We start from the raw sequence: 24,522 nt of genomic DNA on the forward strand, positions 1-24,522 counted from the left end.
AGTGGAATTCATAGTACGCAAGAAGAAAAAAAAGCAGCCCTGACTGATCAATCATTTTCTCTGTGAATCACATTCAAGATAATTTTACTTCAAAAACTACATCTCCCTGACAGAACATATCAAAAGTTCACTGAGGGTCCATTATCATGGAGTGTTCGCTCTGGGCTAACATGCTAATAGTTAGCTTGTGTACTTGAGGTAGCTTTTGTACCCCACACAAACCACTATGTGTTGGGTGAAAATGAGATTTATTTAGCTATTTGTCATGTGTCGTCGATTTCCCGCTTTGGCGATACTGATGAGGATGAAAAGGAAGATGCCCAGAGTCCAAATCACTCCCAGTGGAAGGACCAATGCGAGCAGATCTAAAATTAGACAAAATCCATATGGTTTAAACATGAAAAAAGTATGGAGCTGACAGTTGAAATCCAAAAAAGAGGTCTTATACAAAACGCATGTTATTTTTTTTTTTATTTAGTACTGACCTGAATAAGATATTTCACATGAAAGACTATACATCTAGTCTACAAAAATGACCCTGTACAAAAGTTCGCATACACTTGATTCTTAATAATGCATTGTTACCTGAATGATCCACAACGTTTTTTTTTTGTTTTGTTTAGTTATTGTTGTTCATGAGTTCCTTGCTTGTCCTGAACAGTTAAAACTGCCTGCAGTTCTTCAAAAAATCCTTCAGGTCCCATAAATTCTTTGGTTTTTCAGCATTTGTGTGTATTTGAACCTTTTCCAACAATGACTATGGTTTTGAGATCCACCTTTTCACACTTGAGAACAACTGGGGGCTCACATGCAACTATTGCAGAAGGTTCAAACACTCACTGATGCTTTAGAGGGAAAAAAAAAAAAGCATTTAAGAATGCATTTAATGCCGGGGTGTGAAAACTTTTTGAATATTATTTTAGTATTTTTTTTTTTTTGTCTTCTGGGGAACATGTAAGTATCTTCTGTAGTTTCTGAAGGGCAGTAAAATTATGATATTTAGGCAAAATAAGAAAAAATGTACACCCCCAGCTCTTAATGCATCGTTTTTCCTTCTGAAGCATCAGTGAGCGTTTGAACCTTCTGTAAAAGTTGCATACGAGTCCGTCAGTTGTCCTTAAAGTGAAAAGATGGATATTAAAAATCAGTCATTGTTGGAAAGGGTGCAAATACACAAATGTTAAACTAAATTTGTGGGACCTGAAGGATGTTTCTGAAGAACAGCAGGCAGTTTAACGGTTTAGGATAAACAAGGCACTCATGAACAACTATCACTAAACAAAAAAAAAAACGCTGTGGATCATTGAGGTAACAAACATAGTATTAAGAATCAAGTGTATGTAAACTTTTGAACATGGTCATTTTTATAAATTCAACTATTATTTTCTTTTGTCGACTATATGTAAACCTCTTTTATGTGCAATATCTTATTCAGGTCAATACTAAATAAATAACATGCATTTTATATGATCCCTCTTATTTTGGCAAAATAATTAACATTTTGCAGATTCTGCAAGTTGTATGAAAACGTTTGACTTCAACTGTATGTATTACATGTCGTTGGACACTACATAAACATACTTATCATGGGTCTGACTGGTAGCTCTCGTCTGATTGGTCCATAAGATAGCAGGCCTTGAGCCTGCTCATCCATAACCACCTCTCTTTTGGATACAGTCTTACATTCCTAAAATAAATCAGTTAACAAGTTATCAAATGGAAAACATCATTGTCCAAACCAGCTGGTTAAAAAAAAATCTTACAGGAACACAAGACTTTCCATCCTCAGGTGTGCAGAGATGAACAGTGCAGTGCAAGTAGAAACTGTGGGGCTCGTATACAAACCGAAACATATCAAACGAATAGCGGACAGTCGACCCATCGCCGTTTCTTTCTGCAGGGTGTGCCGTACCATTACCAAATGAAGTTGTTTTGTCACTTGTGCACCTTGAAGACAAATAGAAACACAAAGACACTTCTATAAGGTGAAATATTTATTGGGTAATCTTATTGGTTATTAATTGTTAAAAAGGGACATCTGGATTTAAAATTGACAGATATATAATTTACAATACTTACTCACCCGTTTAGAAGCAGTGTGTGGCTAAAGCCCGACTTATCATTAGCTTGAGGAGTCTGGGTAGCCCAGCACTCGTTCACTTTCAAATGGAAGAAATCTTCTGGCTCTGTCACTTGGATCTGGACATAGAGTTGATCCCCAAGCTTAATAGTAGGTGCGCTGGTGAAAGCCTCAGTATATGTGTGATCTTTAAACAAGCTCATCTCCACTTTGGCATCCACTTCATCCACCTTGAACACTCTTTCACTTCAAAAACAAATCAAATGGGTTGAATTCCTTCACTTCCAGTCCATAGATTAATGTCTTGCAATGGTTTAAAGTTAAAAACATCTTAAAAATGGATTACAAGCATACAGCGTTTCACGTCACAAGACATTAATTGATAAACCCGAGTGGTGTGGATTATTGTGATGTTTTTGTCAATGTTTGAACTCATTCTGACAGCACCCATTCACTGCAGAGTATCCACTGGTGAGCAATTGAAGAGCATTGGTTAACCAATGAAGAGCATCACTGAGTGAACAATTCCTTTTAAAGCAGTGTTTTACCTGGAGAAAGAGATGATGGGAAATGCCAGGCTGAGTCTACGGATGTATGGATAGATGCACTTGTACTCGATCTGCACAGCTGGATCTCTCACAATGTTTCCATAGACGACTGGGTCAGACATCAGTGTTAAGGAGTATTCAATGTGCGTTATGTTCTTCTGTTAAGAGCGGATGCCATTTAGGGACATGTAATGTGTACATGCATTGATGCTTGCATAGTTTGAGAAAACAAAATGGTATTTCACCTCCACTGGTTTGCCTCCACAGGCAGTGTACTGGTCCATTGGTGTGTGCACTGTGAAATAGTTTGATCCAGAGATCTCCTCTCTATGTGCCCGGCAGCTGGCGTTAGTCAAATGAACAGCATCTACTCCCACATTGTAGTACTTGAAGAACTCTTCATCCACTATGATGGAAATGAAGTCTTTGCCACACGTCACATTCATTGTTGCGACTTGAAAAGAAATATTTGATTACTATAATTTTTATTTATTTTAAGTAAAACATGACACGAAAGAACAGCAAATTTGTTAGTCTTTGCTGGTACTTAGTTAGCCAAACAACCAGGACAAGATTCACAAGACATTAAAAACTTGTTAACTTCCATTTTCTTAAGCAAAATGCTTAATGTCTTTATGTTTTTTCCTAAGAGTAGTTCACTTTCAGAACAAAAACAGATAATGTACTCACCCCCTTGTCATCCAAGATGTTCATGTCTTTCTTTCTTCAGTCATAAGGAAATTATGTTTTTTGAGGAAAACATTTGAGGATTTCTCTCCATATAATGGACTTCTATGGTACCCCCGAGTTTGAACTTTCAAAATGCAGCTTCAAAGGGCTCTAAACGATCACAGCTGAGGAAAAAATGGTCTTATCTAGCAAAATGATGGGTTATTTTCTTAAAAAAAAAAAAATTACAATTCATATACTTTTTAACCTCAAATGCTCATCTTGTCTAGCTCGGCAAGACGAGAGTTTGAGATTACAAAGTATGCAAGTTATAAATGTTTTTAGAAAATAACCAATCGTTTCGCTAGATAAGACCCTTCTTCCTTGGCTAGGATCATTTGGAGCCCTTTGAAGCTGCATTTAAACTGCATTTGGAAGTTCAAACTCAGGGGCACCATAGAAGTCCATTATATTAAATCCTGAAATGTTTTCCTCAAAAAGCACCATTTCTTTACGACTGAAGAAAGAAAGACATGAACATCTTGGATGACAAGGGGTTGAGTACATTATCTGTAAATTCTTGTTCCGAAAGTGAACTTCTCCTTTAAGACAAAACTTAAAAAATCATTGACAACAACTTCTTCATTTTATTCCTAATATCTAAATAAAAAAATAATGGTGTTTTCACGACGCGTCATCAATTGGCCATATTGGCGACACTGGATGTAAACAATACCACTGAACTGAACGAAACTCGCATATTTTTCTGATAATTGCAACTGAAAATGGTCAATTATTGTCATGTTTTGGGCTGTACTTATCGGTCAGACTGGAAAACAAACATTTAAAGTACTATAGACTGCCAAGAGTTATAACAAATCAAGGACAAAAGTGCAAAAAACTGTCTGAGGAACAAAAGGCGTTTGTGGTTGACCAAACTAAACCAGGATTTCCAGGGCAAGAATCTTCACAACATTCATGTTTGTTCTTATCATTTCCAGTCAGGTATGTGAAATATTAGGCTAATATCTTAATACTGCTCGTACGTTGTACTATTTACCACCTATTAACTTTAGTTTGTCAAAATATTTTGCTCTTTTCATGCTTACTAAGTCCTCCTCTATATGATTTAGCAGCATCCATACGTTTGTTCTGTGGTTTAGACAGCAGAAATTAGCACAACAAAATACACAGTAGTACATTAACCATGCAATCCATACTGTTGTCTACATCTGAGTATTGCCAATATGGCCACACATCTGGGTAACTGACCAAATCATGACGCAAGGGCAAACCCTCCATAATTAAACACAAGTTGGACAAAAATATAAGCAATTACAATTTGAATCTTGTTTACCTTGGTCACAGAGATCTCCAAAGTAGCCAACCGCACAGTTACAAGTTCGCCTCTGCGACAAAACGCAGGTATTTGGGTCGGAACACTGTGACACCTCACATTCACCTGAATGAAAAAGTGCTTTAACAACCAGACTTGACCAAGATGAAATATTTCCATCACATATGTGACCTTACCAGAAATACTCCCAGCTGCACAAAGTAAGGTTATAAGATGCAGAAACACCTATGAGAGAAAAAAATGACAATAAGTAAAAAATGTCTGACACTATGACATTAAAATACTGAGGAAAAAAACATTCACACCTTTGATTTTTGATAGTGCGCCATTTGTATCGGCAAATCCTCTTTTTTTTGCAATATGGTTTTAGAAAATAGCAATTTTGAAATAGCCTAATATCTAGTCTACGTGTCAAACAGCTCTCATTCAAGTAAATAGGAATTAAATCCATCACAGGAAACGCTAAATTGATTTAATGTGTGACACCTGTAACTGCCTCTGGTCGTCTGATTGAAACGTTAAACCACCAATCACTTTTTTTTTTACATGACATTTATGCGTCGGTAACGACGAAAAAATATTAAATAAAATAATAATGAAGAAACAAATAAATAAATAATGTGGCACGCATATAGAAAATAGAATATGACACATATAATGCATTTACATAGTTTGTTTGTTTGGTTATACAAAATGTTCAAATAAATACACTATGAATGAACTATTATTAAAACTATTTAAACCAGTCCTATTTTCAAATGTTAGCGTTTAACAGCATTTATTTTCCAGTCATATGTTTTCAAAGAACATGTGACTCGTGTGACGTAATCAAAACAAATCCATTGATCTGCGCTCGATTTACCAGTCGCTGGTGTTTGTAGGAAGTCATGTGAGCCGGGACATATGGCGGCTTTGGTCAATTGCTGATATTGAAAACAGGGCGATCTACCTCTGTCATCACCCGCGAAGAAATACTCATCAGGTTTACCTTCTGTACAGAAGCAATCGCGGTTTTTCGGATCGTCGTCTCTGCGTTATTTACGTTCATAGAGGTGCCAAGGCTTTTATTTTGCTTTGGCAGTAACTGCTCTCATCCTCTGCTCCCCGCTTTCAGTTTAGTGTCGCAGACAGCAGGGTCCTGTTATTTTATTAAGTGATGCTTGTGATGAGAATCCGCCGCGGAAACACATTTTAGGGCGTCGTTTTGTCTGTAAACAATACGAGCAAAATCTCTTGGGTGAAACATTAATATGTTTATTCAGTCAAACACTAATTGAACTGTCATCCAATGAGACTTTCTCTTTATTCACTGAGAGATTAATTTTAACATAGTTGTGGTTTATGCGTAACTTAAGGTGTTTTTCCCCAAATACTTTGACAAAATGAACACAGAAAAGGATTTTTCTCCACTGACACCAAACATTGTGAGAGCTCTCAACGACAAACTGTACGAGAAGAGGAAGGTGGCAGCTCTTGAGATCGAAAAGTGAGTCATAATCTATTATTAATAGTCATAAATGATAAGATATGCTTTTTGTATCGGAGTATGTCATGTTAATTTGCTTTTAAACTTGTTTATTTTACTGCACTGACACGCATTCTACAGCATAGTTTAACATGCATAGTTAGTTTCTTTCAGTAATAAGTAATTGATCCTTGTTACTTTGCTCAAATGAAGAGCTGGTCATCTGACATGCCACATGATCTCATTAGTCATGCTTATGATCAATAGCCCATAGTCCAAACAGCAGTTTCAAGTACTCTTGATGTCCAGCCAGTGTATTTGATTGCTGTGTTTTATTTATCTTCTTCCCAATTTTCTGCTAGGCTTGTGCGAGAATTCGTAGCCCAGAACAACTCTGCACAGATCAGACATGTTATCCAGATACTTGCCACAGAGTTTGCACTTTCCCAGCACCCTCACAGCCGAAAAGGAGGCCTTATTGGGTTAGCGGCGTGCTCCATTGCTTTGGGAAAAGTATGTGAACTAAATGTGCTAAATACTTCTTTAATACACCTTTGAATACTTGATTACAAGACATTCAGTAAACTTGAAATTCCAAATCAAATATGGAGGCTTTGCTTATGTTTATCTTATCTTTTGTACTACTCAGGATTCTGGATTGTACCTGAAAGAGCTCATTGATCCGGTTCTTACATGTTTCAATGACTCTGACAGCCGTCTGCGCTACTACGCCTGTGAGGCCCTTTATAATATAGTGAAGGTTGCCAGGGGAGCAGTGCTGCCCCACTTCAATGTGCTGTTTGATGGGCTTAGCAAGGTAAACTTATGCCCATTCATGTTTAGATGCATGCATGAAAGGTAGAAATCAGATGTGGTATTCCATGCTAGTTCATTGAAATATTTGTAGTAACCAGTGGCATTTAAATATGTGAGAAATAAGAATTTCCTACTGTAAATATATCAAAACTTTATTTTTGATTAGTAATATGCATAGCTAAGGACTTCATTTGGACAACTTTAAAGGCGATTTTCTCAATATTTTGATTTTCTTTTAACCCTCAGATTCCTTGTATCTCTGCAGAATATTGTCCTATCCTAACAAACCATACATCCATGGAAAGCTTATTTATTTAGCTAAATCTCAATTTAAAAAAAGACCCGTATGACTGGTTTTATGGTCCAGGGTCACCTATAGTAAAATATTTTAGGGTATACTACAGTGTTGTTGTCAACTATAGGTTATTATAGTTAACATTTTTGTTATTTGAAATTAATGTTGACCGAAATCTATATTTTAGTGCTGGGCAATGATTAATCACGATTAATCGCATCCAAAATAGTTTTGTGTACATAATGTATGTGTGTGTACTGTGTATATTTATTATGTAGATGTAAATACACACACATGCATGTATATATTTAAGAAAAATGTTATGTTTATACATTAAATATATTTATATATAATATGTGACCCTGGACCACAAAACCAGTCATAAGGTTAAATTTTACAAAACTGAGATGTATACATCATATGCAAGCTCAATAAATAAGCTTTCTATTGATGTATGGTTTGTTAGGATAGGACAATATTTGGCCGAGAAAAATCTGGAATCTGAGGATGCAAAAAATCAAAATACTGAGAAAATCACCTTTAAAGTTGTCCAAATTAAGTTCTTAACAATGCATATTACTAATCAAAAATTACATTTTGATATATTTACAGTAGGAATTTTACAAAAAATCTTCATGGAACATGATCTTTACTTAATTTCTTAATGATTTTTGACATCAATAATCAATAATGAAAAATCAATAATTTTGACCCATACAATGTATTTTTGGCTATTGCTACAAATATACCCCAGCGACTTAAGACTGGTTTTGTGGTCCAGGGTCACATATAAATAATATGAATATAAATAAATACATGTAAATCTTTTCAAAAATATATACTCCATGTGTTCATCTTAGTAAACGCATATATTATATAAACAAAAAACTATTATTTTGGATGCGATTAATCATATTTTTTTTCTTTCAGCTTTTTGCCGATGCAACATTTCTTATTTCCATTTAGGTTCATTTGATGCACTAAAAAAATTAAAATTAGTTTTTTAATTTTAAAATAAAAAATGTATAGGAAAATAAAAACAAACAACGTGACAAAACGCAGCAGAATTAAACTTTAGCTTAAATTAAATCTGTGTATATAAAAAATGAATTTGAAACATTAATAAACTATATTAGCATCTCAATGATCTTAAAAGTACTTTATGGTAATTGAAATTAAGCTGAAATAAAATACAAAATAAATATTAGGTGAAAACTTAAATAATTTAAAGAAAAATTAGAAATGTTGCCTTGTCAACTAACTGAAATAAGATTTTTACTAAAACTTAAGAATAAATAAATTAAAATAAATGAAAGCTAAATAGAAATTAAAATGTGTAAAAAATAAAAATTGAAACCAATAAAAATGACAGAATGACTAAACAAATTGCTAAAACTTGACTAAAACTGAAATGATAAAAATAAAAGAATTTGAAATCTAAAAAAATACTACAGTAGCATATAATACAAAAATAATGTCATTTTTTAACATTAGTTAATTTATTAACTAACATGAACGAACAATATATATCATTATACATTTATAATCTTTGTTAATGTTAACAAACAACTTTTTTTAAATAATGCATTATTAAATGCTGAAATGAACATGAACTAAGATGAATAAATACTGTAGAAGTATTGTTCATTCTTAGTTCGTTAACTAATTAACCTTATTGTAAAGTGTTACTATTATTTCTTTTCTGTTATAATCTTTTTTTAAAATACCATAAAATTTAATGAAAATTTTCCTGACATTTTGAACATAATTTTCATTGGAATTTGCATTACGGAATTATCCCTAATTTTTATATTATAATTTCCTCTCCCTGTTTCCTCTTTACAGCTTGCTGCAGATCCTGATCCAAACGTAAAGAGTGGATCTGAGCTCCTCGATCGGCTTCTTAAGGTAAGTTTGAAGTGAGAAACGTGAATTCAACAGTTCAAGTCTGGAAGTATCGAAAGAAATAATGACTTCCGCTTTTTATTTGAAGGACATTGTAACCGAGAGCAACAAATTTGACCTAGTGGCTTTTGTCCCGTTGTTGCGGGAGAGGATTTACTCAAACAACCAGTATGCCCGCCAATTCATTATCTCCTGGGTGAGTTGAGTTTAAAAATATATATTTTTTAATTTCTATTTAGCTTTAATTTATTTTTAGTTTGAGTAATTTTAGTACTTCAGATTCAACTTATTTTATTTCAGTTGCCAAACTTGTGTTTTTCAAGTTTAGCTTTTTTGCTTAATATTTAATTTTATTTTTTATTGATTTCCTGTGGTTTGACTCCAGATCCACGTGTTGGAGTCGGTTCCTGATATCAACCTCCTGGACTATCTACCAGAATTTCTAGACGGACTCTTTCAGATTCTTGGAGACAGCAGCAAAGAAATCAGGCGGATGTATGTCTCATCATCTTTCCCTTTACCTGAGATAGTCTCTCCGTCTTCCTCTTTTCTCTGTTTCCCTTTTCTATTTTGAAAGAGCATTAACCACTGCTGTTCAATAGGTGTGAGGTGGTTTTGGGGGAATTCCTGAAAGAAATTAAGAAGAATCCATCCAGTGTCAAATTTGCAGAAATGGCCAACATTTTAGTCATCCACTGTCAAGTGTCTGATGAATCAAAGTCAAGTGAGTCAGATTTAAAACTTTGTATGATTCTTATTATCAGAAAGTAAAGTAATTCTTTTATTTTGTCTTTCTGCAGCTAATGATCTCATCCAGTTAACATCGATGACATGGATGAGAGAATTCATTCAGCTTGCTGGAAGAGTGGTTCTTCCATATTCCTCTGGCATACTGACAGCAGTGCTGCCTTGCCTTTCCTATGATGACCGCAAAAAGAGTATCCTAAACTGTGGTTGCATACCTAATAAAAAATGCATGTTTTGTAGCTAAATGTCTCTGTTCAAATCTTTTTCCTCAATAAACCATCTCCAGGTACTAAAGAGGCTGCCAGTGCATGTAATCATAGCCTGATGAAACTTGTGACTCCTGAAGATGATGAAGATGATGAAGAGTCACAGACCAAGACCTCCCCCCCGAGCGATGAGACTCCCAAGAAAGAGGGTGATCTGAATGGCAAGTTTATTTTTTTTATTTTCTTCTAATTTTATTTATTTATTTAAATTTAAAAGAGTAAAAGTAAGGTCTGGAAAAAAGTGATTGCATTGGCCGGGAATCGAACCCGGGCCTCCCGCGTGGCAGGCGAGAATTCTACCACTGAACCACCAATGCATATCTGCAAAGACAATGTCGCCCCCTGTCTATCAATATGAGGAAAGTGCCAAGACCGTTAGAGATTGAAGTGCCGCCTAGTGAATAAATGTGGTAGTTGCTCAGGAAATTTCCTAGACAGTTGGAGGGACTGAAGTGTGCCACCTAGTGGGCAAATATGGTGACTGTATTTGAAAGGTCCCTCACCTTGGAAGCCAGGGGGCGACGTTTAGATGTCATGAACGCATTGGTGGTTCAGTGGTAGAATTCTCGCCTGCCACGCGGGAGGCCCGGGTTCGATTCCCGGCCAATGCATCCACACTTTTTTTTCTTTTTGCACATGCTCCTTTATATTTTTTATTTATATTATTTATCAGAAGTTTGTGGTTAGTATTTTTTTTTTTTAATGAATGAATTCTTGTTTTTAGCTAAATTTTTTTTTTTTAATTGCTCAAAGTTTCTTTCTTTCTAGTCTACTTTCTATTCATTAGAGAATCTTGTGTCACAAAGTATTAAGCAAAGCAATTATTTTTAACTGAAAATTACAAAAAAAAACTTCCTTAGCACCAAATTATTATATTAGAATGATTTCTGAAGGATCATGTAACACTGAAAACTGGAGTAATGGCTGCTGAAACTACAAAAATATATTAAAATCCGTTACACTCATTTTAAATTATATATTTTTATAATATTACTGTTTTATTGTATTTTTAATTAAGTAAATGTGGTTAGGGTTAACTTTAAAAATCTTTAAAATCATACATTTTACCGACCTTTGTATTGTAGATGTAAATAAAAACAGCTGCGAGTAGTGATTACCGGGGTTTAAGCACTTTAAGGCATTTAAGGGCATACAAAAAAAACAAGACACTTTTTAAGAAACCTGTAACGACCTAAATCAATAATTAAAAAGAGCATTTCCAGGTAATTTACTATAGAAATGTGATGTTTTTAACATTTATGGCTGTTATACGGCCACTTATTGTCTGATTTCCATAAAAGCTGGCATGCTTCTTTAGAATCATATGCTGGATGTGCTAATCTAATTTCATATAGTTCAAAGTTTTCATTTAATTACAGACTTTTGGGTATATTTGGCATTTTAGAATTTTAGAAAGTTAATTGGCCGATGGTGGCCATGTTTTTTGAGATATGCAAATATCCTTAAAGACACTTGTGACACTTTGGACAAAGAAATAGAAGACTCGTTTTAAAGTCAATTAGTTGCATAGTTATAGTCATTTTTATGTTTTTTCCCTTTTATAGCGGCACTAGGGTGACAAACTGCACATTTTTTTTAAATTTGACCAAAGATTGAGGTTTTACACGTGTTCCAAGTTTGGCGAAAATATCTTATTCCATTTAAGACTTACAGCCATTTTAGTAAAAGTGGCCCCACGCCTTTCGAATGTTTTGGCGTCCCTTTGCAACAGTCAAAATTTAGACTTTTTATAATAATTCAAATTTGATTCTCTCCAGAGAATCTTTCTGCACTTGTTTGGTTTCCGATTGTGCGAGAAACCTAGGCCTAGGTCGCAAATATAAGTTTTCAAAAAAATTTCATGTGACGAATTAATCCGTTAAGTCTGCCGTGACCCAAGGATTCCAATGATATAAGGCACTTTAGTTATTTCCTGCGACTAACAGTTTCAAGTCTGTACAACTTACAGTTTGGTCTGCATGATCATTTTAGGTGGAGAATGCTGATCCTTGGACATTCTAACAAATACAGTAGGGTTAATAGTCATTGATAGTGTTTTCTTAATACAAGTACCCTGTAGTTAACATTTTCGTTGTTTTCGGAACAAAATGTTAAATGCAATACTAAAGAGTAATTTGAAAACCTTTGCCTGCTTTGATTTTATATCTCCGTTTTGGATTTAGATTCCCTAAATGAGTCTCAGGAATCAGTAGGCTTCAGCAACATCTCCTTCTTCACTCCAGCAAGGTATGTTTTGACAGTCACTGACAAGAAAACACTTTATATCTTTCTATTTTTATGACATAATACATGAAGAACAGGAAGTAGACTAAACAAATTGTCTAGTTAAAAGCACTTAAGCCATTGTAGGATTTCTACAAGATTTCTGATTTACTCTATTCTGTCTAGTTCTGACAGGTCTGCGGTAAATCTGGATCTGGATGGCATAGTGCAAGTACTGGACAGACATTTACACGATACATCCACCGGAATGATGACTCGCATCGCTGTGTTGAAGTGGTTATATCATTTGTACATCAAGACTCCTCGCAAGGTTTCTACAGATGCCATTTTAGAGGGATGGTTCACACAGAAATGAAAATTCTGTCATTAATTACTCCCCCTCATGTTGTTCCAAACCCATAAAACCTTTGTTTTCTTTAGAACACAAATTAGGTCCAGGTTCAAGGTCCAGTAAGATACTAAGAACATCTAGTATCTCTTGGATTTCATCAAAATTATTTTACTTTGTGTTCCAAAGACTAATGAAGGTCTTACGGTTTCATGAGGATGAGTAATTAATGACAGAATTTCCATTTTTGGGTGAACTATCTTTTTAAATACACAGTTTTAATGCTAAAAAGCACAATGCTAAAGTTGACTCATTCCACTATATTTCCACGACAGATGTTCAAGCACACAGATAGTTTGTTCCCCATGTTACTGAAGACCCTATCAGATGAATCTGATGAAGTAAGTCATCATAAGTTCTAATCATGTCAGTGCTGATCTTCCAGACGCAGCTATTTTAAAGAATGAATATCTCTTATAGGTGATTTTAAAAGACTTGGAGGTTTTAGCAGAAATTGCATCATCACCTGCTGGTCAGACGGACACGTCTGGATCATGCGACAACACAGATAGCAAAACAGAACTCCATATTCCAGGTGGGATCAGAGATGGGCAGCCAGTAGTGGTTGGTGGGTAACCAATTCCTGGTCCTCTTTATATCTGTTTGAAAAACAAATTAATACCAAAATGTGATTTGTGAACATGAAATCAAACACTCTTTTTATTCGACAGGTTCTAAGGTGACAGATTTATCTCCCTCGACTCCCAGCATGAACTCATACTTCTACAAGTTCATGATTAATTTGCTCAAGCGCTTCAGTTTAGAGAGGAAGCTTCTAGAAATGAGAGGGGCTTTCATTATCAGGTAAAACCATCAACCATCCTAGTTCCTCAAAGGTTTAAATTTTCAACAGATTTTGTCAGTAAACTTTTTCTACTTCTCAACAGGCAGCTGTGTCTCCTCTTGCATGCGGAGAACATATTTCATTCTATGGCAGACATCCTACTGAAGGAGGAAGATCTGAAGTTTGCTTCCACCATGGTGCAGACACTAAACACTATTCTGCTTACCTCGGCTGAACTGTTCCAGCTACGGAACCAGCTCAAGGACTTGCGCACACAGGTACCATCTTTAAGACTTAGAGTACCTCACACAAACCAGTCTGACTGTTTTTACTTGAGGTTTTGTATCTGTACTTATCATTGTTTTATCTTTCTGCTTTTTACCCATCAGGAAAGCTGTGCTCTGTTCTGCTGCCTCTATCGCTCTTGGTGTCACAATCCAGTAGCCACTGTGTCGCTCTGTTTCCTGACACAGAACTATCGCCATGCCTATGACCTCATCCAGAAATTGTATCCTTGCTGTAAAGAGTTCATAATATATCATTCTTTTTCAGACTGACTCTGTAATCTGTTTACTAGTTGCTAGTTCATATATACAGTGCCTTGCGAAAGTATTTCTTTTTTTTTTTTGTGGCAGCCTTATGTTAAACTGCTTTAAATAACTTTTTTCAACATCAAACTTTGCAAATTAGAAAATTAAAACACTGAAATAAGTACATTCCATAAGTATTCATACCCGTAACGTGGTACTTGAAGCACCTTTACAGCCTCAAGTCCTTTTTTCGCCTCACCTCTTCACCTCTCAAGCTCTGTCAGCTTGGATGGGGACAGACACACATTTTCAGGTTTTTCCAAAAATGTTTGATTGGGTTCAAGCCCAGGCTGTGGCTGGGCCACTCAAGTACATTCACAGAGTTATCTATAAGCCACTCTTGCTGTGTGATTAGGTTCATTGTCCTGTTGGAAGGTGAGCCTTCTGCCCAGTCTGTGGTTTTGAATATAGGCTATCTCTATATTTTCCTGTGTTGAGCTTTCCTTCTACTCCGATGAGTCCCTTTAGTCCCTGCTGCTGAAAAACAGCCCCACAGCATGAGGCTGCTACCTCCATACTTTACCTTTGGGATGCTACTGTGCAGGTGATGAGCAGTTCCTGGTTTCCTCCAGACAATGATGGTTGGAATTGAGGTTCATCAGACCAAAAAAATCTTGTTTCTCACTGTCTAAGAGTTCTTTAGGTGCTTTGTTGCATTGTTGAGTTTGGCCACACTGCCATAAAGACCAGATCAGTGGAGTGTTGCATTGATGTTTGTCGTTCTCTAAGTTTCTTCCATCTGCATGTATGATCATGGAGCTCAACTGGAGTGACCATCAGCTTCTTGGTCACCACTCTAACCAATGCCCTTCTCCATCAGTTGCGCAGTCTGGCCAGGAGGCCATCTCTAGGAAGAGTCCTAGATTTTTTCCATTATGGTTAACATAGTCTACATGCTTCTGTGAAACTTAAAGGGGTCATCGGATGCAAAACTAACTTTTACATGTTGTTTGAACATTAATGTGTGTTGTCAGTTTGTGTACACAACCACCCCACAATGATAAAAATCCACCCAGTGGTATTTTTTTAATCTTTAAAAGTAATATACGAACGCCATTGTGTTACTCAGGTGCAGAGGAAGACTGTAATTGAGCGATTGAGGTGTTCTGTTGTTGGATGTTATAATGAACATAGCAGTAGTCATTTACTCCTGACATCTGAGCCGCTTAAGAGGCAGAGGACGTTACTTTCGTTTTAAAAGGAAAGCGCAGATCCCAATTTACATATGTATCTATGTTTGTGTGAATCATTCGTGATGCAGCTTCACCCACAGCAGAAGTGAGTATGAGGGTTTTTATGCATCTTTCCAAATGGCCTTTCTTAATAATGTGCTTGTTGGCAAGTTTCGCCGATAAACACGGCTAAATGCAGCTAAAGTAAACATTACATCTTGTAATCCCTCAGCAGAGAGGGGCGGGGTGAGCAGAGATCATTTGCATTTAAAGGGCCCATGTGATAAAATGAGCTGATATTTTGCAGAGCTGATTTTGACAATGTAATTTTCATATAGAATTTTTACATAGAATTTTTTATACAAAGTATATTAGAAAAGTATCATATGAACTTGTGGAAAATGGGCATCCGCTGACCCCTTTAAATGCAGCAGTTTTTTTTTTGCTGAATTCTTCCTCAGATGTGTGGCTTGACGCAAACCTGTCTCTGAGCTCTACAGGCAGTTATTTTGACCTCGGGGCTTGGTTTTTGCTTAGATATGCATTTTCAGCTGTTAGACCTTTTATTGAGATGTGTGTGCCTTTCCAAATCATACCCATTTAATTGAATTTGCCACAGGTTAACAATATCTACAAGCGATCCTAATGCTCCTAAGTTAAATTTCAAGTGTCCCAGAAATTTCAGTTTTACTTTGTCATTATGGTGTATGGAGTGTGGACTGATGCGGGAAAAAAACATCAGCCTTTGCTTGTTGCGCCCTTTAACTGTAAAAGTTACATACTGTACCTTTAATTGAATCTGTCTAATCAAAATGTCAGAACTCTGTAAATATATTTCCAAAATGACCAAAATTTCCAATTTCCAAAACACCTTAATATGAGCTGATCAGTGGAGATCTGGAGGTAACTGTGGATTTCCTGATGGAGGTGGATAAGCTTGTGCAGCTAATCGAGAGCCCCATCTTCACCTGTGAGTCGCATTCATCCACCATTTAAAACTCTTTGCCAGCTCTCCACACTAACACTTGTTTTCTTTGCAGACCTTCGTCTGCAGCTACTGGATGTAGAGCATAACCCGTATCTCATCAAGGCTCTGTACGGCCTGCTGATGTTGCTTCCTCAGAGTCAGGCGTTCCAGATGCTCTCGCATCGGCTCAGCTGTGTACCAAACCCCGAACTCATGAGGACTGTGTAAGTTCTCTAGTTTAGATTTGAGTTCTAGATTTGATAGTCGGCCTATTCTGAAATGCTTTTTCTTTTTTTTCAGTGAGGACCGAAAGGCACCCGTCAAAGATAAGCGATTAGCCCAGCCGCACATCGACTATAGTGAACTGCTCCAGCACTTTGACAGAGTCCAGAGCAAACACCTGGAAGTGAGACATCAGAGAGCAGGACGCTCTGAGTACCCAGACAGAAAGTTGTAATTATGCAGCCTTTGTCCGAAAAGACCATACAGAGGGGAATGGAACCTCAGCAGGACCTGTAGTGGGCATCTACGTGTCACCTTATTCGTTTTTTAATGTATTTGAGCTACTATAGGCATGAGGGACTTTAATGTGCTTTATTTTTTATGCTACGTGAAGTGCTTTATATTCAGGTGCTGGAGTTGACGTAGTATGTACACACTTGGACATACTTTGACTAGGTCGTCTGTTACAGATAAAGGGCCAATGGTTATATCATTCTCAACTGAGTGGTTTAATATACAGTTGAGGTCAAAAGTTTACATACACCTTGCAGAATCTACAAAATGTAGATGGTAATATTTTACCAAAATAAAAGGGATCATATAAAATGCATGTTATTTTTTATTTAGTTCTGACCTGAATAAGATATTTCACATTCAAGACATTTACATATAGTCCACAAGAGAAAAATAATAGTTGAATTTATAAAAATGACCCTGTTCAAAAGTTTACATACGCTTGATTCTTATTACTGTGTTCAGGGCAAACAACAAATTCAGGTAACAACAGTTAAACTGCCCGCTGTTCCTTAAGAAAAATCATTCAGGTCCCACACAGTTTTACTGTTCAGGACAAACAAGAGACTTATGAACAACTATCACAAAAAAAAAAAAAAAACCTGTGGATCATTATTCAGGTAACAACACGTTATTAGGAAATCGGTAAGTGAACTTTTGAATGGGGTCATTTTTATAAATTCAACTGTTATTTTCTCTTGTGGACTATGTGTAAATGTCCTTTATGTGAAATATCTTATTCAGGTCATTACTAAATAAAAAATAATTCCTTATTTTGGTCAAATAATTAACATTTTGCAGATTCTGCAAGGTGTATGTAAACTTTTGACTTCAACTGTAACCCTCCCAAAACCATTTGTACAGAACACCTTGCACGTATCCCTGGATGTTTATTACTAAGTTTTAATCTAAAACATGACATCTCCTCATGACAAGTACTGTAAATGAGTCTTTTTTTTGTATTGCGATTTTATCTCACAAACCATGTCCAACAATATTTACTCGGTTATCTTACCATAGGAGTTTGCTTGTCTTTCATTTCATCATCAGTTTTTCCACATTGAAATATTCATTCATGGCCTTATGTAAATGCAAGCTGTTTCTCTGTAATGTGAAGACAAAGTTACAATAAAGTGGACCATGATCATTATGTCGTTTTTGTTGGTGTTCTTGAATCAGATATTGCTTGTCAGCATGAGAACCCCAGAATCTCACTTAAAACAATCCACCAGGTGGCGCTATTGGATTACTTTTGATTAAAAAAAAAATACAGTCTTGGCTGTGGCTGAGAAATCGTGTAATTTTTCACAGAATATTCATAGCTGTTTCTTTTGAACTGACAGAATTTTCCTCTAACTCAAAATTGAAGTTTGAAGTTATAAGTAATGTTTAGGAGGAATTTACAGTTACATTTTTTTACATTCCTAAAATTCCTTGCACTCACTCCTCGTTAGTATAGTGGTAAGTATCCCCGCCTGTCACGCGGGAGACCGGGGTTCGATTCCCCGACGGGGAGATTACGTTTTTTTTTTCTCTGCATTTATTTGTATGCAATAGTTCTACACATAATTCCTTTCACATTAATTTTCTCCACATTCATTTAAAATGAAGTTACAAACTTTGTTTATAGTTTTAGAGTCATTCCTGAGCTTCAGTGCCATTTGTGTCCCCAGTAAAGATCATAATTAGCCTGGAAAAATCCAGACCCTAATTGTGCTCTCGCGAGACCTCTGGATTTCCAGGGTAGATCATAATATTATTAGCTTATAATTTTCAACAACATGAACTTTTAAGTTGTCTTTGACATAAATAACACCTTTTAAACTGTAGACATATGTAAGTTTTTCTTTTATTACTATTCTAAACAATTTCTAGCATTTTTAATCACCAAATGTCACAATTTTTCCTATGTCCCCAGGCCTGTGTCTGCCATTTTGATAAAGGATACAACACTTAATATGACTGATTGTTTTAGATTTTTTCACCTTGTTTGGTATATCAGCAATAGTTTTCGGATTTCCAGGGCCAGAATCTTGACAACATTCATGTTTGTTCTTATTATTTCTGGTCAGGTAGCTGAAATATTAGGCTAAACTCTTATTAATACTGCTCGTATGTATCTTTACCACCTATTAACTTTAGTTTGTTAAAATATTGCACCCCTTTCTGCTTACTAAGTCCTTCTCTATATGATTTAGCTGCTTCCACATGTTTGTTCACACATTTAGACAGCATAAATTAGCAAAATAACATATTCAGGGTTACCACTTTTAATACAAAAAAATAAGGGACGCATACTGTTTGGAGAGGGGGGAGGGGGTCGGGGGTCTGAAAATCTCACACTCATCCAGGCCATCCCAAAAACCCACAACAAACCATGGACAATATATATATATATATATATATATATATATAGCCATTATCATTATCACATAAAAAAGTTTAAATCCATTGGCTGGTGCCATGCAAAATAATTAAAGGTTTTTTAGGCCTATGGTAAAAGTATAGTAGTATCCGTGTTTTTTTTTTTTGGTTTTTTTTGGCATTTTGATTACAATTTGTTTAACCAAAATTTTACTACAAATACCATAAAGTGTAGCAAACCCTTTGTTAATTTGTGGTTACCATAGTTTAACTATAGTAACCATGGTTTTTGGTTTTTAGTGAAAACATGGTTAATTTTTGTAAGGGCCATATTGTTGCTAGCCATAGCTCCCTCTAAACTTGTTATAAAACAATGTGAATATTTGTCTGCTAAGTTCCAACTCTTTACAACAGTTATGTAATTTTGTTAATTTTGCAGCAAACTGACTGGTATTGATAATATTTGCAAGCAGTTTAATGCTTAACTAAGTAAACAAAGACAAAACTACAATAGTCTATTTACAAATGTATCTGACCTGTAAATGATGTCCTGAACAGGACAGTTTTGCCTCTCTGCTCCACCTGGGCGCTCTATTCTCGAGTCGGACGCGCGAATGGGCGGAGCGAGCGTGCGCGAGGCGAATTGCATTGTCAGTCAAGACGAACCGGATTACGATTTATTAAGAGTTTTATTATTGAATGGCGAATTTGGAAATAATCACTTTAGTACATTCGGCAGGCAACAGAAACAACAATATATATGAAAATAAAATATAAAAAAAAAAAATGGCAGCGGGCCAAATTGACTGCTAGGCCACGGGGAATTCTCCCGATGATAAAAAAAAATACGGGACAAAACCCGTCTCGTATTGATTCAAAACGGGACGCGCAATTTCATTCTCAAATACGGGACGATTCCGTATTTTAAGGGACGGGTGGCAACCCTAACCTGTGCAGCCCATGCTGTTGTTTACATCCGAATATCTACAATATAGCCACGCACCTGAGTAACTGACCAAACCATGACATAAGTGCAAACCCTCTATTTGACAGACCTTTTGTGTTAGCATTTTTTTTGCTGATTTAAGGTCAAAATGTCCACCCTGTTAAGTCAGAAAACGTACTCGGTTACTAACGTAACCTCGGTTCTCTCTAGAGAGGGAACGAGTACTGCGTAAGAAGTATCTTACGCTAGGGGAAAATCCTTTTCTGCGAGATATTGAAGCCAAAAATTATCCTTAATTTTGAAATAATGTAAAGCGCATTGCAGCAGCATACAGACATAGGCGAAACAGCTTGCGCGCCTATTGGCTGCTCTGCGGCAACTGCAGCAGCCTATTAGAGCGAGGCCTGACGCGACGCCAGATCCAATGGGGGCATTTCGCGCCCTTTGCGTCGCTTCGCGCCCTTTTCGTAGCTTCCCGCCTAAAAGGGCGTGGTCTAGACCTATAAATATCGCTCATAGGCAGCTATTATCTGGTTTTTCATCATCAAAGCAACCAGAGCGTGCGCATGCACGGCAAGATACGCAGTACTCGTTCCCTCTCTAGAGAGAACCGAGGTTACGTTAGTAACCGAGTACGTTCTCTTACAAGAGGGAACGAGTACTGCGTAAGAAGTATCTTACGCTAGGGGACCCAGTGTAAAACGCCGTGCATGCTGAGATCTGACACCAAAGACCCAAGGGCGAAAGCCCGGGGTTCATACAGTTCATAATCACCTATGGAACTCACAGGGAGTCCGGGGAAGAGGGAGGGGCAATGCCGCACTCTTCCACATAGTGCAGCGTCACTCAGACGCTAAGTAAACGTACATACAGGGCGGGGTTACGGCCTGAGCTGACGTAAGAATAAGGGTCTTCACACAGTTTGCTCAGACACATCTTGTGCTATCACTTTCACTGTCGACCCTAGAGCTGTGCTCAGTAGACGCAGCATTCCGAGCTGATAACATCAGGTCAGACAACACTGAACATCTAGACTGACAGCAATCTGGCCTGTAAGGCGGGAACCTCCAGGTTGTAAAACCTTATAAATGTAGACGGAGAGGCCCAGCCCGCCGCCGTACAAATATCTTGCAAGGCAATCCCACTCGACCACGCCCACGATGAGGCCACGCCCCTCGTGGAATGTGCTCTGACACCTAGCGGGCACTGCATGCCCTTGGAAGCATATGCCAACGCAATAGCATCAACTATCCATCTGGATAAGCTCTGTTTCGACGCGGCCAGTCCCTTGGGACGCCCGTAAAACGAAACAAAAAGCTGCTCTGTCTGTCTAAAAGCAGACGAGCGAGACACGTAAGCTCGTAATGCCCTGACTGGGCATAGGAGGCTCGCGTCCGTTTCCTCATCATTGACCGGTAGGGCTGACAGCGCGATGACCTGTGCCCTAAACGGTGTGTTGAGTGATTTTGGAACGTAACCATGTTTGTGTTTGAGTATGACTTTAGAGTCATTAGGTCCAAATTCCATGCACGTCGCGCTCACAGAGAGTGCGTGCAAATCCCCTATGCGCTTCACTGAAGCGAGAGCCAGCAGAAACACGGTCTTAAGAGACAGGTATTTCAAATCAATAGTCTGCAGAGGCTCGAATGGTCCACCTTTCATGGCCTCTAGTACCACAGAAAGGTCCCATACGGGGACTGTGGGAGGTCTGGGGGGATTTAGTCTTCTAGCTCCCCTCAGGAAGCGAATAACTAAATCGTTCCTTCCTATTGACTGACCTAGCGTTGTGCTCGAGAACGCTGTTATGGCCGCCACATAGACTTTGAGCGTGGACGGGGTTCTGCCCTTGTCCAGCAGCTCTTGTAGAAAGGAAAGCACCTCCATCACACCACAGTTAGTGGGTGACGAGCCGCGAGCTGCGCACCAGCCCGAAAACACTGACCATTTTGAGGAATAGAGCCGTCTCGTAGACGGGGCTCTAGCCTGCGTGATCGTGTTTAATAGTCCTTTAGGGAGTTCATCATATATTCGCTGGTGGCCCAGACATGAAGGGACCACAGCTCTGGGTGAGGATGCCAAATCGAGCCGCTGGCCTGAGAGAGAAGGACTCTCCTCACTGGTATCGGCCACGGGACAGTGCTCGTCAGCTGCATCAGCGCTGGGAACCAGGGCTGGTTTTCCCAAAACGGCGTTATCAGCAGTATTGAACATCCTTTTTCGCTGACCCTCTCTATCACCTGAGGTAGGAGAGAGACGGGGGGAAAAGCATAGAGATGACGGCGGGGCCATTCGTGGGCCAGCGCGTCTCTGCTTTTTGAGTAAAATTCCAGACAGTGAGCGTTGTTCGGAGACGCAAACAGGTCTACTTCCGCTCTGCCGAATTTCTTCCACAGTAGTTGTACTGTCTGTGGGTGTAGAGACCATTCGCCTGCTGGAACATTGTTCCTGGACAGTCTGTCTGGCCCTATGTTTAGAAGCCCCGGCACATGCGCTGCTTTCAGCGAGCGCAGGTTGCGCTGAGCCCATACCAGGCGGCGTTCTGCAAGTCTGTATAGGTTTTTGGACCTGAGACCGCCCTGGCGATTTATATAGGAAACCACTGACATGTTGTCCGAGCGGACTAATACATGGTTTCCTTTTATTTGGGGACAGAAGCGCATCAGCGCGTTCTGTACTGCCAACATTTCAAAGCAGTTGATATGCAGGAGCTTTTCCCGTTCTGACCACTGGCCAAAAGACGGTCTGCCCTCGAGCAGAGCCCCCCATCCCGAGGTGGACGCGTCCGTAGACACCACTTTTATTCTCGAGGAAGTCCCCAGGCTTACACCTAACTGGTACCAGTCGATTGCTCTCCACGGATTCAGGGCTGTGACACATTACTGATTGACCGTGATACGAAGCCGACCGGGCGCCCACGCTTGACGCGGGACGCGCGCTTTCAGCCAGAACTGCAGTGGGCGCATACATAGCAGACCCAGCTGCAGAACTGATGACGCTGAGGCCATGAGACCCAGCATTTTCTGAAATTTTTTGAGCGGGACAGACGCGCCGCAGCGGAACGAGCCCGCTGTGCGCTGAATGTCTGCTGCGCGCTGTGGTGACAGCCGCGCTATCATTGACAGCGAGTCCAATTCTGTGCCCAGGAAGGAAGTTTTCTGACTGGGGGATAGTGAGCTCTTCGCCCAATTGACTCTGAGACCCAAATTCTCGAGGTGATCGAGTAACATGGTCGTATGCTGTACAAGCACTGAGCGAGACTGCGCTAGAATCAGCCAATCGTCCAAATAGTTCAGTATGCGCACGCCTTTCAGTCTGAGAGGAACGAGCGCTGAGTCCATGCACTTCGTAATGTACGGGGTGCCTGGGACAAACCGAACGGCAGGACTGTGTACTGATATGCCTGGCCCTCGAAGGCGAGTCTCAAAAATCGCCTGTGACGTGACGCTATCTGTATTTGAAAATACGCGTCTTTCAGATCCACTGACACGAACCAGTCTCCTTGGCGAACTTGCGCGAGGATTTTTCTGGTCGTGAGCATCCTGAACCGACGCTTCACCAACGCTTTGTTCAGTTGCCTTAGATCTAATATGGGTCTGTGACCCCCGTCTTTTTTCGGTACCAGGAAATATCTGCTGTACAGCCTCCCTTCGCTTTGAGCTTGAGAAAGGGGCTCTATGACCCCTTTGCTCAATAGTTTCGCCACTTCGGCTCGAAGCAGGTGTGCTGCTTCTGTCTGCATTGTGGTCTCGACGCGCGCTGTATAGCGGCGCGGACGTCGGTGAAACTGTAGCGAATAGCCTCCTTTTATAATGTCCAGCACCCATTTCGAGACCCCTGGAAGCTTTTCCAATGCGTTTGCATGAATAGCTAGAGGCTGAATACGAAGCGCGCTCCGTTCTTTCATTAACGGAGTGGTTTCGGTATGCTGTGGCACCAGAGACGTGCTCGTGACATTCGGGGCGTGGGGCACGCTGATAGCGGGAACTATTATGTCTGTGTGTGTATGTGGTTGTGTGGCAACAGGCACATTTAACACACTGCAAACACCGTTCGCCTGCATACACGTTAGTTTCGTTTGTACAGAAACCTTTTGACGTGCATAATGTGATGTCTGTGGGCACTGTTAAGTGGACACGTTTACCACATGTGAAGCGCAATCGATCTGAGCCGATTTTATGTTCGCAGGGTCTGTATGACAGGTTGTGCTTGTGTGTAGAAATGAGCACTGGAGGAGTGGGCATTTTTGACTACACGTGAAACACCATCGGCCGTGGCCGGGACTCCAGAAAATACACTCTATTGGGGGTTTATCTGGGTAGCCGTGAAAACAACCTTTGTGTGCAGGCAAGCGGGCGACAGAACCGGCTTGTTGGCTGCAGCAAACACTGGAACAGTCACATTTA

The 24,522-nt window shown here is 38.7% G+C and overlaps 2 protein-coding genes and 3 non-coding genes across 5 annotated transcripts; 3 read left to right on the top strand and 2 right to left on the bottom strand.

The window, feature by feature from the left end:
• Positions 1 to 252: 252 nt before the first annotated feature.
• Positions 253 to 4,754, bottom strand: zpd (zona pellucida glycoprotein d). Its single transcript, XM_073831388.1, has 7 exons — positions 4,655 to 4,754; positions 2,874 to 3,082; positions 2,629 to 2,786; positions 2,084 to 2,326; positions 1,764 to 1,947; positions 1,582 to 1,687; positions 253 to 365 (listed from the first exon to the last, which is right to left on the bottom strand). Exons 2-7 carry the CDS (start codon positions 3,072 to 3,074, stop codon positions 253 to 255), a joined length of 1,005 nt encoding a protein of 334 aa, XP_073687489.1. The 5' UTR covers positions 3,075 to 3,082; positions 4,655 to 4,754.
• A 785-nt stretch (positions 4,755 to 5,539) lies between these two features.
• vac14 (vac14 homolog (S. cerevisiae)) lies at positions 5,540 to 17,959 on the top strand. Its single transcript, XM_073831824.1, has 19 exons — positions 5,540 to 6,140; positions 6,482 to 6,632; positions 6,769 to 6,936; positions 9,076 to 9,138; positions 9,224 to 9,331; positions 9,521 to 9,630; positions 9,738 to 9,859; positions 9,936 to 10,073; positions 10,169 to 10,309; positions 12,332 to 12,395; positions 12,558 to 12,702; positions 13,056 to 13,121; positions 13,201 to 13,348; positions 13,452 to 13,584; positions 13,668 to 13,842; positions 13,954 to 14,072; positions 16,217 to 16,296; positions 16,367 to 16,517; positions 16,594 to 17,959. Exons 1-19 carry the CDS (start codon positions 6,037 to 6,039, stop codon positions 16,748 to 16,750), a joined length of 2,343 nt encoding a protein of 780 aa, XP_073687925.1. The 5' UTR covers positions 5,540 to 6,036; the 3' UTR covers positions 16,751 to 17,959.
• On the bottom strand, positions 10,395 to 10,465 carry trnag-gcc (transfer RNA glycine (anticodon GCC)). Its single transcript has one exon. It is a non-coding gene; the product is annotated as a tRNA-Gly (tRNA).
• trnag-gcc (transfer RNA glycine (anticodon GCC)) lies at positions 10,689 to 10,759 on the top strand. The gene has a single exon. It is a non-coding gene; the product is annotated as a tRNA-Gly (tRNA).
• A 294-nt stretch (positions 17,960 to 18,253) lies between the features above and the next one.
• On the top strand, positions 18,254 to 18,325 carry trnad-guc (transfer RNA aspartic acid (anticodon GUC)). Its single transcript has one exon. It is a non-coding gene; the product is annotated as a tRNA-Asp (tRNA).
• The last annotated feature ends 6,197 nt before the right edge of the window (positions 18,326 to 24,522 follow it).

Source organism: Garra rufa, chromosome 25 (assembly GCF_049309525.1).
Source record: "Garra rufa chromosome 25, GarRuf1.0, whole genome shotgun sequence".
NCBI classification, from domain to species: Eukaryota; Metazoa; Chordata; class Actinopteri; order Cypriniformes; family Cyprinidae; genus Garra; species Garra rufa.

Excerpts from the sequence above, each read along its gene's own strand:
- zpd (XM_073831388.1), bottom strand. The coding sequence starts at position 3,074 with ATGAATGTGACGTGTGGCAAAGACTTCATTTCCATCATAGTGGATGAA. Across the intron at positions 1,948-2,083 it reads CACACACTGCTTCTAAACGG|GTGCACAAGTGACAAAACAA; the intron begins GTGAGTAAGTAT and ends TTTGTCTTCAAG. Across the intron at positions 1,688-1,763 it reads ATGGAAAGTCTTGTGTTCCT|GAATGTAAGACTGTATCCAA; the intron begins GTAAGATTTTTT and ends GATTTATTTTAG.
- vac14 (XM_073831824.1), top strand. The coding sequence starts at position 6,037 with ATGAACACAGAAAAGGATTTTTCTCCACTGACACCAAACATTGTGAGA. Across the intron at positions 9,860-9,935 it reads GTCTGATGAATCAAAGTCAA|CTAATGATCTCATCCAGTTA; the intron begins GTGAGTCAGATT and ends GTCTTTCTGCAG. Across the intron at positions 14,073-16,216 it reads TATGACCTCATCCAGAAATT|TGGAGATCTGGAGGTAACTG; the intron begins GTATCCTTGCTG and ends TGAGCTGATCAG.